This window comes from Propithecus coquereli, unplaced genomic scaffold (assembly GCF_000956105.1).
Source record: "Propithecus coquereli isolate 6110/MARCELLA unplaced genomic scaffold, Pcoq_1.0 Scaffold239, whole genome shotgun sequence".
In the NCBI taxonomy this organism is placed as follows: Eukaryota; Metazoa; Chordata; class Mammalia; order Primates; family Indriidae; genus Propithecus; species Propithecus coquereli.
The window spans coordinates 3,368,291-3,380,465 of NW_012147941.1; the positions used below are offsets into that span (position 1 = coordinate 3,368,291).

Here is a 12,175-nt window from a genome sequence, read left to right on the forward strand (position 1 = left end):
GTCAGGTGGCTGCTCTGCGCCGGCCCGAGGCTAGGCCCTTGGCACGTCTCCTCTCTAATCCTCAGCACAGGCCCAGGAGGCCACACAGCTGCTAAGTGGCAATGCAGAGGTCCCTTCCAGGCCCATCACATCTAGATCCAAACTCTATGCTCTTTCTGCCACCCAGCTGGACACTAACTGTCCCATCTGGCTACCTCTCAGAGGAGGGGAAAGAGGCAGATATCTGCCTTGGCCTGAGCCACAGGCGAGGAGCAGGCTGTGTCCTCTTTGCTGCCTGCCCCTGGAGTTTTGGGAGCATATTCTGACAGGGCCTGCTGAGTCAGATGTGGGTGAAAAGGAAGCTGCTTTGATAATGAAGTGCTTAGGACACAGAAACTGGCCTGAGAGACGTCTCATGCAGAAGTCTTGTCCTCCAAGAAAGAACAGATTTGGGGAGGGGCAGGTGGGCAGTTGGGAGGGGGATTCGGTTTGGTGAAATGCTGCCCAGGGAGACCAGGCTTAGGCAACTGACTGCCCTTGCTGCAGCTCTTGTAAATCTCACCAAGCGAGGCACCAGTGTGAACTCATTACCCTCCCTGTGTGCAGCCCTGCCAGCCCTGCGGGCCAGGGACCAGGCTGCTGGAGCCCGTGTCCAAACCACGTGTAGGACCGCTCGGGGTCTCCCTGTGCATCTGACTCAGCCAGGCACAATAGGATGGGCACTGCCTGCCGCCTGACCGCTCCCAAAGTGTCCCTGCAGGCTGAGCCTACAGGAAGGTCATTGATGACAGCAGAGTCCAGAAACAATGCAACCCAGCAGTCCTCGTGAGTCCAGAAAAAGAAGTGGTGGTGTAACAGGATGCTTAATTCAGGCCAGTTGACCTCCTTCTATCTTTGGGAATAGTCTAGCTTCAAAGCCCCTCATGGGTCCTCCCCAACTAGAGCTTCTCCCAGGCTCCTAGAATGCCCCTCAGCCCACATTCTTTGGGTGTGTTCCCATAACCCTCTGTATGCTAAGACTGGTATGTGGTAACAATAATCATAGCTGCTGCCTATTAACAGGTTCCATTTGTCAGGTAGGCCCTGGGTTGAGGGGTTAATGTTACCATTAGCTCCACTTTACAGAAAAACTCAGCCTCAGAGAGAAATGACTTGCCCAAAGCCATACAACAGAGAAGTAGTAAAGTATGAATTTCAGCCTAGGTCTGCTGAGTCCCAGAAACATGAACCTCCAGCCAGTAAGGACTTTTCATGTCATCGCTTGTGATCACCTCTATGTGTCCCTCTCTCCGAGAGCACCTAGACAGATCCCAGAGAGACTCCAGGGAAGGGTTGCCAAGCATGTCTTGGCAGAGTTGGCGGAGCTTTCACTGTGCCATTTATCACTGTGTCCCCTTACGTCAGCACCAGGCATTGCCACCCAATGAGCATTTGTTGAGTGAAAGTAAATAAATCAAGACAAGCTCTCCCTGCCCAGTGCCTGGGTCCCTATGCATCCTACTTTCCCAGGAACCGGCCACCCACTGTGGCTCATCCGCTGGGAGCAGAGGGGAGGCTCTGCCTCACTGCCAGGAGTGCCGCAAACACGGGGTGATAGGGCTCCCTTGACCCTGCCGAGGCTGCTCCTGGGAGACAGGCAACCCAGGGGACCTCACGGCCCAGCATGGGCTCACCGAGGCCACTGCCAACCTCATTTACCAGTGCAGAAATCATAAGTCACTCATATATACCTGGCCCTTTCACATCCATACACACTCTCACTTGTATCACCACAGCAGCCCTGGGACGAAGGATAAACAAACAGGGGCCCAGAGAGACCAGGTGACTTGGACTTGGCCACACAGCTCAGGACAGAGTGAGGACTTGTGCCCAGGTCTTTGGACTCCTGGGCCTGGTTCTTTCCACCATCCCAGGTGGCCCACGCTCCACCAGGCTCGGTGATTGGAAGGGGGCCAGAAGGTTGAGACTTAAATCCCAGGCCCTGAAGAATTTTACAAAACAGAACTTGGTTTAGCCCAGTCCCTCCCAGAAGTGTCTCCCGTGACAATCCGAGCAACAGCCACATTCAGATCACGAAACGATGTGCGGTTTCAGAAGTCAGCAGCCTCCCCTGCACTGCCCCCACCTCCAACTCTGACCAGCAATTCCCTGAATATTTGCCAACTGTTTAGAGAGAAGGAGAGGGAAAGCTTTCTGGATCACGTCCCTGTTTATACTAGTAGCAAAAGCTCCAACAACTTTGATGAGATCTACACTGGCAATCTCTCCCCAGGGCTGATGTAGGATGTTTGGGGAAGGTCTGTGTTCTAGGCAGATAGGGCAGCCAGGATCCTAAAGGGAATCAACGCATTTCATATCTGAGGTTAAAGAAACATCTCTCTTCCTCCCATTTGACTCAGGAATTCCTCTCTAGAAATCTATCCTGAGACGAAATTTTATGCACAAAGACGATAACTCCTGCTTTAGTTTTAACGGTGAAAAATCGGAAACAACTATTGTCCAACATTGGAGGGATGGTTAAATGAACGATGGCGCATCCATACGATAACTGAAACCATTAGAAACATTCTTTATGAAAAACACTTTAGATGACTTAGGGAAACACTTACGATGTAACATAAAGCCAAAAACAAAAACAACAAAAAAAGGAAAGGACATAAAATCATATATAATGGGGGAAAAAAGCACACAGAAGAAAAGATTGAAAGGAAATGAGCCAAGATGTCAATAGAGGCTGCATATCCACATGGCAGAACAAGGTTTTTTTTTTTTTGTTTTTTTTTTTGCCTAATTTATACCTTTTTTGATATTTTCCTTTTCCCCACTACATCCTTAGAATAGTTAGAAAAACAAATACACAAAGCTACCCAAATCCATATACTCTCCCCCCATAAGGGCAGTGAATTGTCTGAATAGCCAGAAAGGTTATGATGCAGACTGGTTAGGAGGAGGAAGGTCGATCCCTGTCACCTTTCCCATCACACGACTACCCCTGACAGGGCCATACCCATGGGGCCAGCCCTTGTAAATTTGCCTTTGAGATTGTCTTGGGAATTTCCAACTCAGACTTGGTTCTTTGGCTCCTGCCTTCGGGAGCCTGTATCTGTACGGGGTGAGGATTGCAGGTAAGGAATTTCCTCTCTAGACCCACGTAGCTCCTGTCTCTCAGGAAGGAGGAAGCCAGTCTCTAGCATCTTCCCATGTAAAGTCCTGCTGTACACGAGAGGGGAGCTGGTAGCTCAGGGGATGTTATTTTTGGAATCTGAGGCCGTGCCCACAAGAAGTTACCTTGTAGTCTCTCCAAAAAGCAGAGAGAAGCTCCCAAGGCTTGGGTTAGGAGAATCCTGTGCCCGGGAGAGGGCAGACACAACAGCAAGAGAGGCTGTGGCTACAACGCAGCAAGCTGCCAAGCTGCAGCCGCTGTGCTGCTACTCCTAACGCACGGCTCTTCTGTTTGTCCACCCAGTAGCATGTGAGAGACAAACCCCCACGACTCTAAAGGCAGCCCATGTACCCGCTTCATTGGATATGTGCTCGGTTTATCTATAAGCCACACTCTGGAGGAGCAGATTTAAGCTCGGCCTGCTGTGTCCTTCGAGTCCTCAAACCGTCTCTGTGGAAACATAGCTCTATCCACACCATCCCTACTCACATTTCCAAGTTTCTGCACTCTAAGAAATAAATGATAACTACATGCAAAGAGGTCTGTAAGGTTAGAAGCATATGGGTTTCCCCCAGTCTAGGGGGGCTCAGAAGCCTGAACAGCCCAGGAGCACAGATGTGGAAGCCCCCAGGCCTGGAGAAATAGGGACACAAATCAGAAGGTGAAAAGCCAGAAATAAGGTTCCACTTAGCCACCAGAGGGGCAGTGGGTCTCCCTGACATCAAAGTGGTTTAAATCAACTCACCGAACATGTTACCCTCGTAGCCGTCCTTCGTTAGCGGACGGAGCTCGTTTTTCCCCATTGCATAACGCTTATAGCTCTGCCAGGCAAACTGCATCATCTGCAAGAAAAAGCAGAATACAGAGAACCTCAGTGGTCAATTTCCAACGGTGTGGACTGGCCGCCTGGCTCTGCCCTTCGCAACAGGATTTTAAACTCCAACTAAATAATAATCTTCCAAATTAAACAAGGTGACTTCCTTTCACCATAATTTTCATCGTACATTTACAACTGCTGGGAAAGCCATTCTCCTCAGCCAAATCCACGTGTCCAGAGTCTACCCGTAGATTTCCTAGAGAAGACACAAAAGCACTAACTAAATTCTAGGTATCTTTCAGTGCCAAACTGAAAAGCCATCTCTTCCACGAAGCCCTCTCTGTTTTGCTCTGGCCTAAAGTGATCCTCTGATGGGAGGGAAACCAACCCTCGCCGAGTGAGTGCCTACTATAATCTAGTAGAACAATCCCCCAAGCAAGGTATTGTTAACTCTACTTCATAGGTACGGAGACAGGTCCTAGGCCTGGGGTCACTTGCCCAAGCTTACCCAGCTGAGTCAGTGAGAGTGCTGGGGCTAAACCCACGCCCTCTGGCTCTGATGCCTTAGGTCCGTCCCCTAAGCTTTGATTTTGTCCCCTAAAGTCACGGCAGGAATCTCTTTGAACTACTTTGACCCCCTCAGCCATCCCAGGCTCCCAGCTGGTCACTGTTCTTTGTTGCTCCCTCGGCTTTGGGCCATAAGCTCCTGAAGGCCAGAAACTACACTTGGCTCGCCTCAGTTTCCTCCACAGCACCAGGCGCAGGGCTTGGCATAGGTACACATTGGTGAGTGTCTGTGGACTCGTCACCCTGCGTGTGCACAAGTTTACTATGTAAAGGCAACTGTGTCAGTCCCTCGGGAGCACGATGCCAGCACCTCGCTCCCCGGCTGCACTGAGACCTGGAGGCTGAAGGAGATGCAAAGTGACGATCTGTCCCATCCCCGCCCGGTGTACCCCAGGGCCTCCCTCACCTGCCTGTGCACGGCAGGCTGCAGAAGGAGCCAGCAGAGCAGAGCTCTGTGGTGACCAGTGGAGGAGCCAGAAGCAGCAGAGACACCGCCGAGGGACAGGTGGGTGGGGAAGCAGCCTGGTGCACTGAAAGAACTCAGGCTTCCAGGCCAGAGAGGCCTCAGTTCTAATCCCCCCTCTGCCTCTATCTCTGTGACTTTGGCATGAAACTAAATGTCTCTGAGTCTCTGCCACAGTCCCGAAAGGTTTAAATGAAAGAACGTAGCGGAGATGCCCAGTTTCTGACTGGACACTTCAAAGTACCCATCTGGCTCTCCAAGCCTCATCTACCCCCACCCCATCCAGCCTACTAGTTCTCAGATGTTTGCTTGCATCGGAATCACTGGGGGGCTTGTTAAAACAGGTAGTTGGGTCCCATCCCTGAGTTTCTGTTTCAGCAGGTCTGGGTGGGGCCCAAGAATTGGCCTAACAAGTTCCCATGTGATGATACTGTCCATGGCCACATTAGAGAACCCCAGGTCTATTGTATTTGTTTATGTCTACTGTTCGCCTCACTTCCAGACACCGTCCTGCAACCATCTGCTTTCCCCTCCTATCTCCCGGCCTGTGTCTCCTGCCTCAGCACCTGTCTTTCTAGGACATCTCCACCTGATTCTCCACGCTAAGCTGTCCTGGGGCCCACGCTTAGAAGCTGTCTGTCTCTTCCAGGCACATCTGGACAATAATCACGGCTATATCCCCAATGTACAGACCAGCAAGGCAGACCTGACAGGTCTGGGCTGGGACTCTCCATGAAATGGCAGAATAACTGAATACCACCCCCTACTTCACAGGTGATGAAACTGAGGCTCTGAGATGGAACGTGGTCAGAGCAGCACAGCAGCCAGGTGGGAATCCAGCTCGCTCATCGCCCAGGGCAGCAGACCCCACCCCATGCTTGGCCTGACATGTGGCTTCCCATGTGACACACATGCAAATGTCATGGCAACACATGCCAAGTGCTTGGCATGGGCCTGGAGTCCTGGTTCCATTCCTCTATTATTTTCTACTTATCTCGAATTGGCAATAACAGAAAATAATTGTTGGGTACGAGGGCTTGAGGGGGACTGGCCTCCTCCCTCGGTCTCTCTTATCTGGGGCTCCTTCTATTAAGTCAGTGTGAGGGGAGGGAGGACAGGTGGCTGGGGGCGGGGGAGAGCAGCAGGCTGTTAAAACACAAATGACAGCAGAAAAGGAGCAGAGATTTGGAGGGGGCACACCCCACCCTGAAAACTCCCCCTGCCTAGAGAGAGAAGTGGGTGTTCAGGAGTAATTACGAGAATCACAGGCATCTACGAGTTATCAAAGAAGCTGTCACCGCAGGAACGTGGAGACATTTGGAATGTGGCCCGTTCTCACAGTCATCCACACCAACAGAGGAGACGAAGGCACAAACGGCCCCCGCGTCACTCGGGCCTGGATTCAGAAAGCAGTCAGAGCTGCCTCCATGTGCAGACCCTCCAATGCACACATGCCTCCCGACTCGGGCCACAGGAGGCTCAGCCTAGGTGCTGGATGAGCAGGGGATGGGACAGCCCCCCAGCCAGGTGGTCCTTACCTCTCTTCCTAACACACCCTAAGTAAGCACCAAACAGGTGTCCTGTCCCATGTTTGGCTGCAGTCGTGGTGGGAATGCTTTCCCAGCCCCTACCCTCTTCCTTCTGGCCAACTGCTCGTCTGCCTTCAGGTCCCAGCTGAAAGAGCACTTTTGCAGGGAGGCCCCTTTCCCAGCCAAGCCTAAGGTGGGCCCCTGACTCAGACTCCCACTCCTATATTTCTGATGTGCCGTCCTATGGTAGCCGCAGTCAAGCTTTCACACCTGCAACTGTGGAGCCAGTCCCCCACCCATTCACTGCTGCATGCCCCACAGTGCACCCGGGGACTGGCATGTGGAAGGTGCTCATTAAGTATCTGCTGAGTGACTGTAGAAACAAACAAGAAAATTGGCTCTGGAGCTTAACACATGGCTGGGAGACTTGATATGGACCACACACATCACAGGTAAAATGCATAACAGGCAAACAGGTCAGAGAGCAAGGGCTGCGGAGCAACAGTGGTGCTCAGAGGGGGCGAGCGTGTATCTTAAGGGAAGCCTCCGGGGTACCCAACGGTCCTGATGGGCAGGTAGCACTGTGAGGGGCACAAGAACAGGAAGACCACAGACAGGCTAATATTTTCGCTCTGGAACTCGTGATATGTGCCATGGGCAATATCGGTATTTTGGCTTTAGAGATGGACAGTCCCTGACTTCATGCTTAGGCAGTTCTAAGACCTCCAAGGTCACCCGGGCCACCTTCTAGCCCACAGAAGCTCCTTAATAAAGGATTAAGTAGTCTCTCCTTGAAAACCCCAGTGACAGGGTGCTCACCACCCTGCCAGACAGCCTATCTAATAGTGGAATTTCACAAAATCCTTCGTTAATCAGTTCAAATCTGTTTTCCCCTGCAGGCTACAGGGAAGATAGCGCACCGTGCCTCCACACCACAGACCCTCAGCCACCGGGAGCCAGCTGTTGGCCAGCTGAACAGCCAGCTCCTTCAACAGTTCCCCTTGTGGCAAAGCTCTGAATCCCCTGCACTCAACCGTGGTACCCTCTGAAACCACAGAGCCACATGACATAACTTCTTCCAGGTGCCGCAAGACTTTGTCACCCATGTGTTGTGGCTGGCTATTCTTTCGGTAATGAGCAGAGACCAAAGGGCAGACTCACCCTAGTTACATCTGGACCAGATCCTGTAGGTGTAGACTTGCCATTGCCTCTTATAACTTCCCTCTTGTGGGACTCTGCCTACCATTCCCTGCTGTCAGGATCTTTCTGGAACCAGATATTATCGTTTGACGTGTGTGTCTGCCTGCTTTGGGTAATCTGCAGACTTGATGGGATGGCCATCTGCATCTCCCCCCAGGTTTTGGACAGAATGTAAGCCAATGGGCGAGGACAGAGCTGGGAGACTGCAGCAGAAAGCTCTCTCCTGGACCCTGCACTGTTCTTTGATGTCATCCGTGAGCAAATGAGGAATCCACCAAGCAATCAGTACAACCCTTGTTTCTCCATTTTTGTACATGAAGATATTGTGAAAGGTGGGGCTGAAACATAAAAATACCTGTCCTAATACAGTTAGTATAGAAAAAATAAATTGCTTTTTTTTTTTAAAGGAAAATATGGGGTAAGACTGGCATGATTGTTCTTAGAGAACCCATTTTGGCTCTTATGGATCATCATATTTTATTCTAAACGCTTGCAAATCACTAACTTAAAAAACCTATCAGTCCCACTTGGACGGCTATACTAAAAAAGAAGGACAATAAAACGTTGGCCAGGATGTGGATAAATTGGAACCCTCACAAATAGCTGGTGGGAATGAAAATGGTTCAGCCCCTCCAGAAAACAGTTTGGTAAAAAAAGTTAAATATGGAGTTATGTATGACCTAGCAATTCCGATTCCAGGTATGTACCTGCACAGAAGAGTTAATACGGCAGGTCTCAGAGTTAATAGGCCTTTCTAGCCTCAGAAAGGCCTGCTTACAAGGTTGGCCCTCCCCCGGCATCTGGGAATTTGGTTTTCCCATCATTTTCTAAATGATAAGGGCAGATTACTGTTTGTGCAAACAATGTAGCTTATGTTGAACAACGATTTTCCTTCTGGGAATCTGGAATTATAGACATGTTAGGCAGAGGGTTGTCTATGAAACCAGCCCTCAATAAAAATCTTGAGCACCAAATCTCTAAAGAGCTTCCCTGGTAGGCAACACCTCACCTGTGGTCACAGTTTGATGCTGCAGGAATCAAGTACATCCTATGAAACGTGCACTAGTTTCCTCTGGACTTCTCCCCCTGCACTGCTTCCTTTGCTAATTTCGTATCCTTTCTCTGTAACAGACCAAAGCCGTGAGAAGGACACGGACTGTGGACTATGTGCTGAGTCCTGTAAGTCCTCCCAGTGAATCACTGAACCTAGGGATGGTCTTGGGGACTCCCGACACACACCCAAGAAAGATAAAAACATATTTCCACACAGAAATGTGGACACTAATGCTTGTGGCGGCACTATCTGTAACAGCCAAATAGGGGAAACAACCCAAATGTCCGTTGACTGAATGGATCAACAAAATGTGGTCTGTCTACACAACAGAACAGTATTCGGCCATAAAAAGAAATGAAAAACTGATAAATGATAGAGCAAGGATGAAGCTTGAATCAATATGCTAAGTGAAAGAAGCCAGACACAAATGCTACCTGCTGTATGATTCCATTCATATGAAACGTCCACAATAAGCAACTCCTTACACGCAGAAAGTAGATTGGTGGTTGCCTGGGACTAGGGGAAGGGAGAGAGGCCGAGTGACTGCTAAAGGTATGGGGTCTTTCGGGGGCAGTGAAAATATTCTAAAATCGTGACGATCATTTGCTCAACTCTGTGAATATACTGAAAATGACTGAATTTTATACTTTAAAAAGGTGGATTTTATGGTATGTGAATTATATCTCAATAAAGCTTTACTTATATTTCAAAACAATTATTAGTGAGGACACATAGATACCATATGCCCCTGATACAACACCCTGAAAAGGACACAACACCATTTCAGTAATATTTCTGCCAAAAATGCATAATCTGAATTGATCCGTGAGGAAACAGACAAACCCAGATTGACGCTACCTACAAGATCAATGGCCTTTACTTTTCCAAAACAACAAAATGAAAGAAAAGGAAACACCAAGGATTTCCAGACTGAAGGAGACTAAAGACACATCAACTCAATGCAATGAATGATCTTGAATTGGATCCTGGAGCAGAAATAAGAATTACCATTATTGCTGTAAAGGACATTATTGAGATAACTGACAAAATTTGAAGGGGGTATAAGGATCAGTTGGTATCATCATGTCAATGTTAATTTTCTCATTGCAATGGTTTTACTACAATTACATAGAAAAGTATCTACATTATCTTTTTGGAAAAACGCAACGAATTACTTAGAGGTAAAGGACATTATATTTGCAACTCACTCTATATGGTTCAGAAAACAATAATGTGTATGTACCTATGTGTAGGTACATGTGTATTACATATATGTGTATATCTATATAGAGAGAGAGCTCAAGTGAGTGAAAAAGAGAAAGCAAACAGGCTAAAATGTAAACATTTGAGGAATCTGGGTGAAGGTAAATCTGAGATCTTTGTTAGATTTTTGCAACTTTTCTATGAGTCTGAAACGATTTGAAAAAAAAGAACCATTAGGAAATTTTGCTGGAGGTTGATGCCATTTTCACCCAAATTTATACATTACAGAATTCTATTTCCCCCCACTTTTTATAAATTATGACAGAATTTGGCCCATTGCCAGTGTCCCTGTAGTTCCTCTTAGCCCCTGGTTCCTCGAAGGCCTGGCTGCGTCCTTGTGTCTGCCTCACCAAGCCTGTCACCCCACGCTGGGCAGAGGATGGAGCCCAGCAAACAACGGGGAACTAGCAATTTTGGTTTCTCCTTTTATAATTACATTAGCACGTTCGAATGAGGTGCCCATCCTTACTCTGTTCTTCCTACTCCAAGAAAAAAGAAATCAAAAGGCTCCTTTTGTGGTTCTGAGCATTTTCCAGAAGTTTCAGCTTAATTTGGGCCTCAGCCCCCACCACGCCCTCTTCTCCCACTTCTGGGTCATTCCTGTCTCTCAAGCTCAGTTTTATGCCCCCTACTTCTCTCTTCTGCATATATATTTTCAGATAATTTTAAAAATAAGGTTGATATCTATCTATCAATCTACCTTTTAATGTATCAAAGGTACACACGCTCACTGCAGAAAAGCAGACAGAAGGAAAACAACCACTCATCGTTCAACTCTAATCATTCCCATTTTGGTGTCTTCCTCTTTATTCTTTTTCCACCCATATCTCTTTGCTTCTTTCCATAATTATGACATAAACATTTTCAATTTTATGACAAAGGCTTTGTAAATATCATTTTAATAGCTAGATAATAGCCTAGCAAGTAGATTCATCATCATTTACTTAAACTCCCTCCCATATAGACATTTTGGAGATTTCTATAATAGTTTGGGGCTATTGTAAATAATGCCTTAGTGAACATCTTTGTGCACAAAATATTGTTACTAATTTCCTCAGACCAGAGTCTCTAAAAAATGGCTGTAAAAAAATTAAAAGTTATTAATATGAGCCAGGTGCAGTGGCACATGCCTTGTAATCCCAGCTATTCAGGAGGCTGAGGCAGGAGGATTGCTTGAGTCCAGGAGTTCAAGACCAGCCTGAGCAACATAGCGAGATCGTCTCCAAAAAAAAGTTATTAATACGTACACACCCTTTAAAAGATTACAGCTAGATTGTTTTGCTCACTACTGTGCAAAACTTGATGAACAGGGAAGTGTATAACAATTTTGTGACAACACAATAAATTAGTTCACCTGGGGAGATAAAACTAACATAAACAATCATTGCTTACATTCGTCCAGCTCTTTGCATACTTTATCTCATTTGATTTGGGCAATGCAGTGGGCTTGACAGGATAGGTATTTTTCCCATTTAGAAATAATTATGCAAGGGCTAAGTAAAGTCTGAGATGTAAAGTAGAAATAAATATTTAAAATTATGTTCACAAATGTTTTGTGATAAGCAAAATGGTCACTATATATTATTAAGTGGAAAAGCAGAATACCAAATTATATAGTAGGAAATTCACTGGTTGATTGATGTATGAGTGTTTAAAAAAAAACTGAAAGGAACTATATCAAAATGTTGACAGCAGTTATGTCTGATGGTGAGAAGTTTGGTGATTTTTATTTTTTTTCTTCTTATTGACCCATATTTTCTGAATTTTCTAATTTTCTATAATGAGTACCTAGAAATGTTTGTGATATGAAAAATAAAGTTTGTCAAAGTGAAAAACAAAAAGAAGAGATGGTATGGTGCTACCCTAAGTCAAAAGGGAGTGCTTGGGTGGCTGGCCAGGGGGTGGATGGGACCGAGCTGGGTTTTGATTAAAAAGGGGAAGGTCTTCACAGCAGGGGTCAGAGTGAAGGCCACTCAGCAAGAGAAACATCAGCAGATGCACAGATCTAGAATTCCAGAGTCAAACAGAACTTTAGGGCCACAGACACCATCTATTCCCAAAACCACATTTTATAAGAACTAAGTGAGACTCAGAGAGGGGAAGTGGCTTGCCATGGCCAGGACACATAGGGATGATTGTG

The 12,175-nt window shown here is 47.2% G+C and overlaps 1 protein-coding gene across 1 annotated transcript in view; it reads right to left on the bottom strand.

Annotated features, from left to right (window-relative positions):
* Positions 1 to 3,728: 3,728 nt before the first annotated feature.
* The window catches only part of LOC105811661 (mannosyl-oligosaccharide 1,2-alpha-mannosidase IC-like), a 50,012-nt gene continuing 41,565 nt past the window's right edge, over positions 3,729 to 12,175 (bottom strand). The window contains exons 2-3 of the mRNA XM_012645916.1: positions 3,888 to 3,984; positions 3,729 to 3,775 (exon numbers count right to left, since the gene is read on the bottom strand). Coding sequence (XP_012501370.1) covers positions 3,729 to 3,775; positions 3,888 to 3,984 — 144 coding nt within the window. The remainder of the gene's footprint in view (positions 3,776 to 3,887; positions 3,985 to 12,175) is intronic.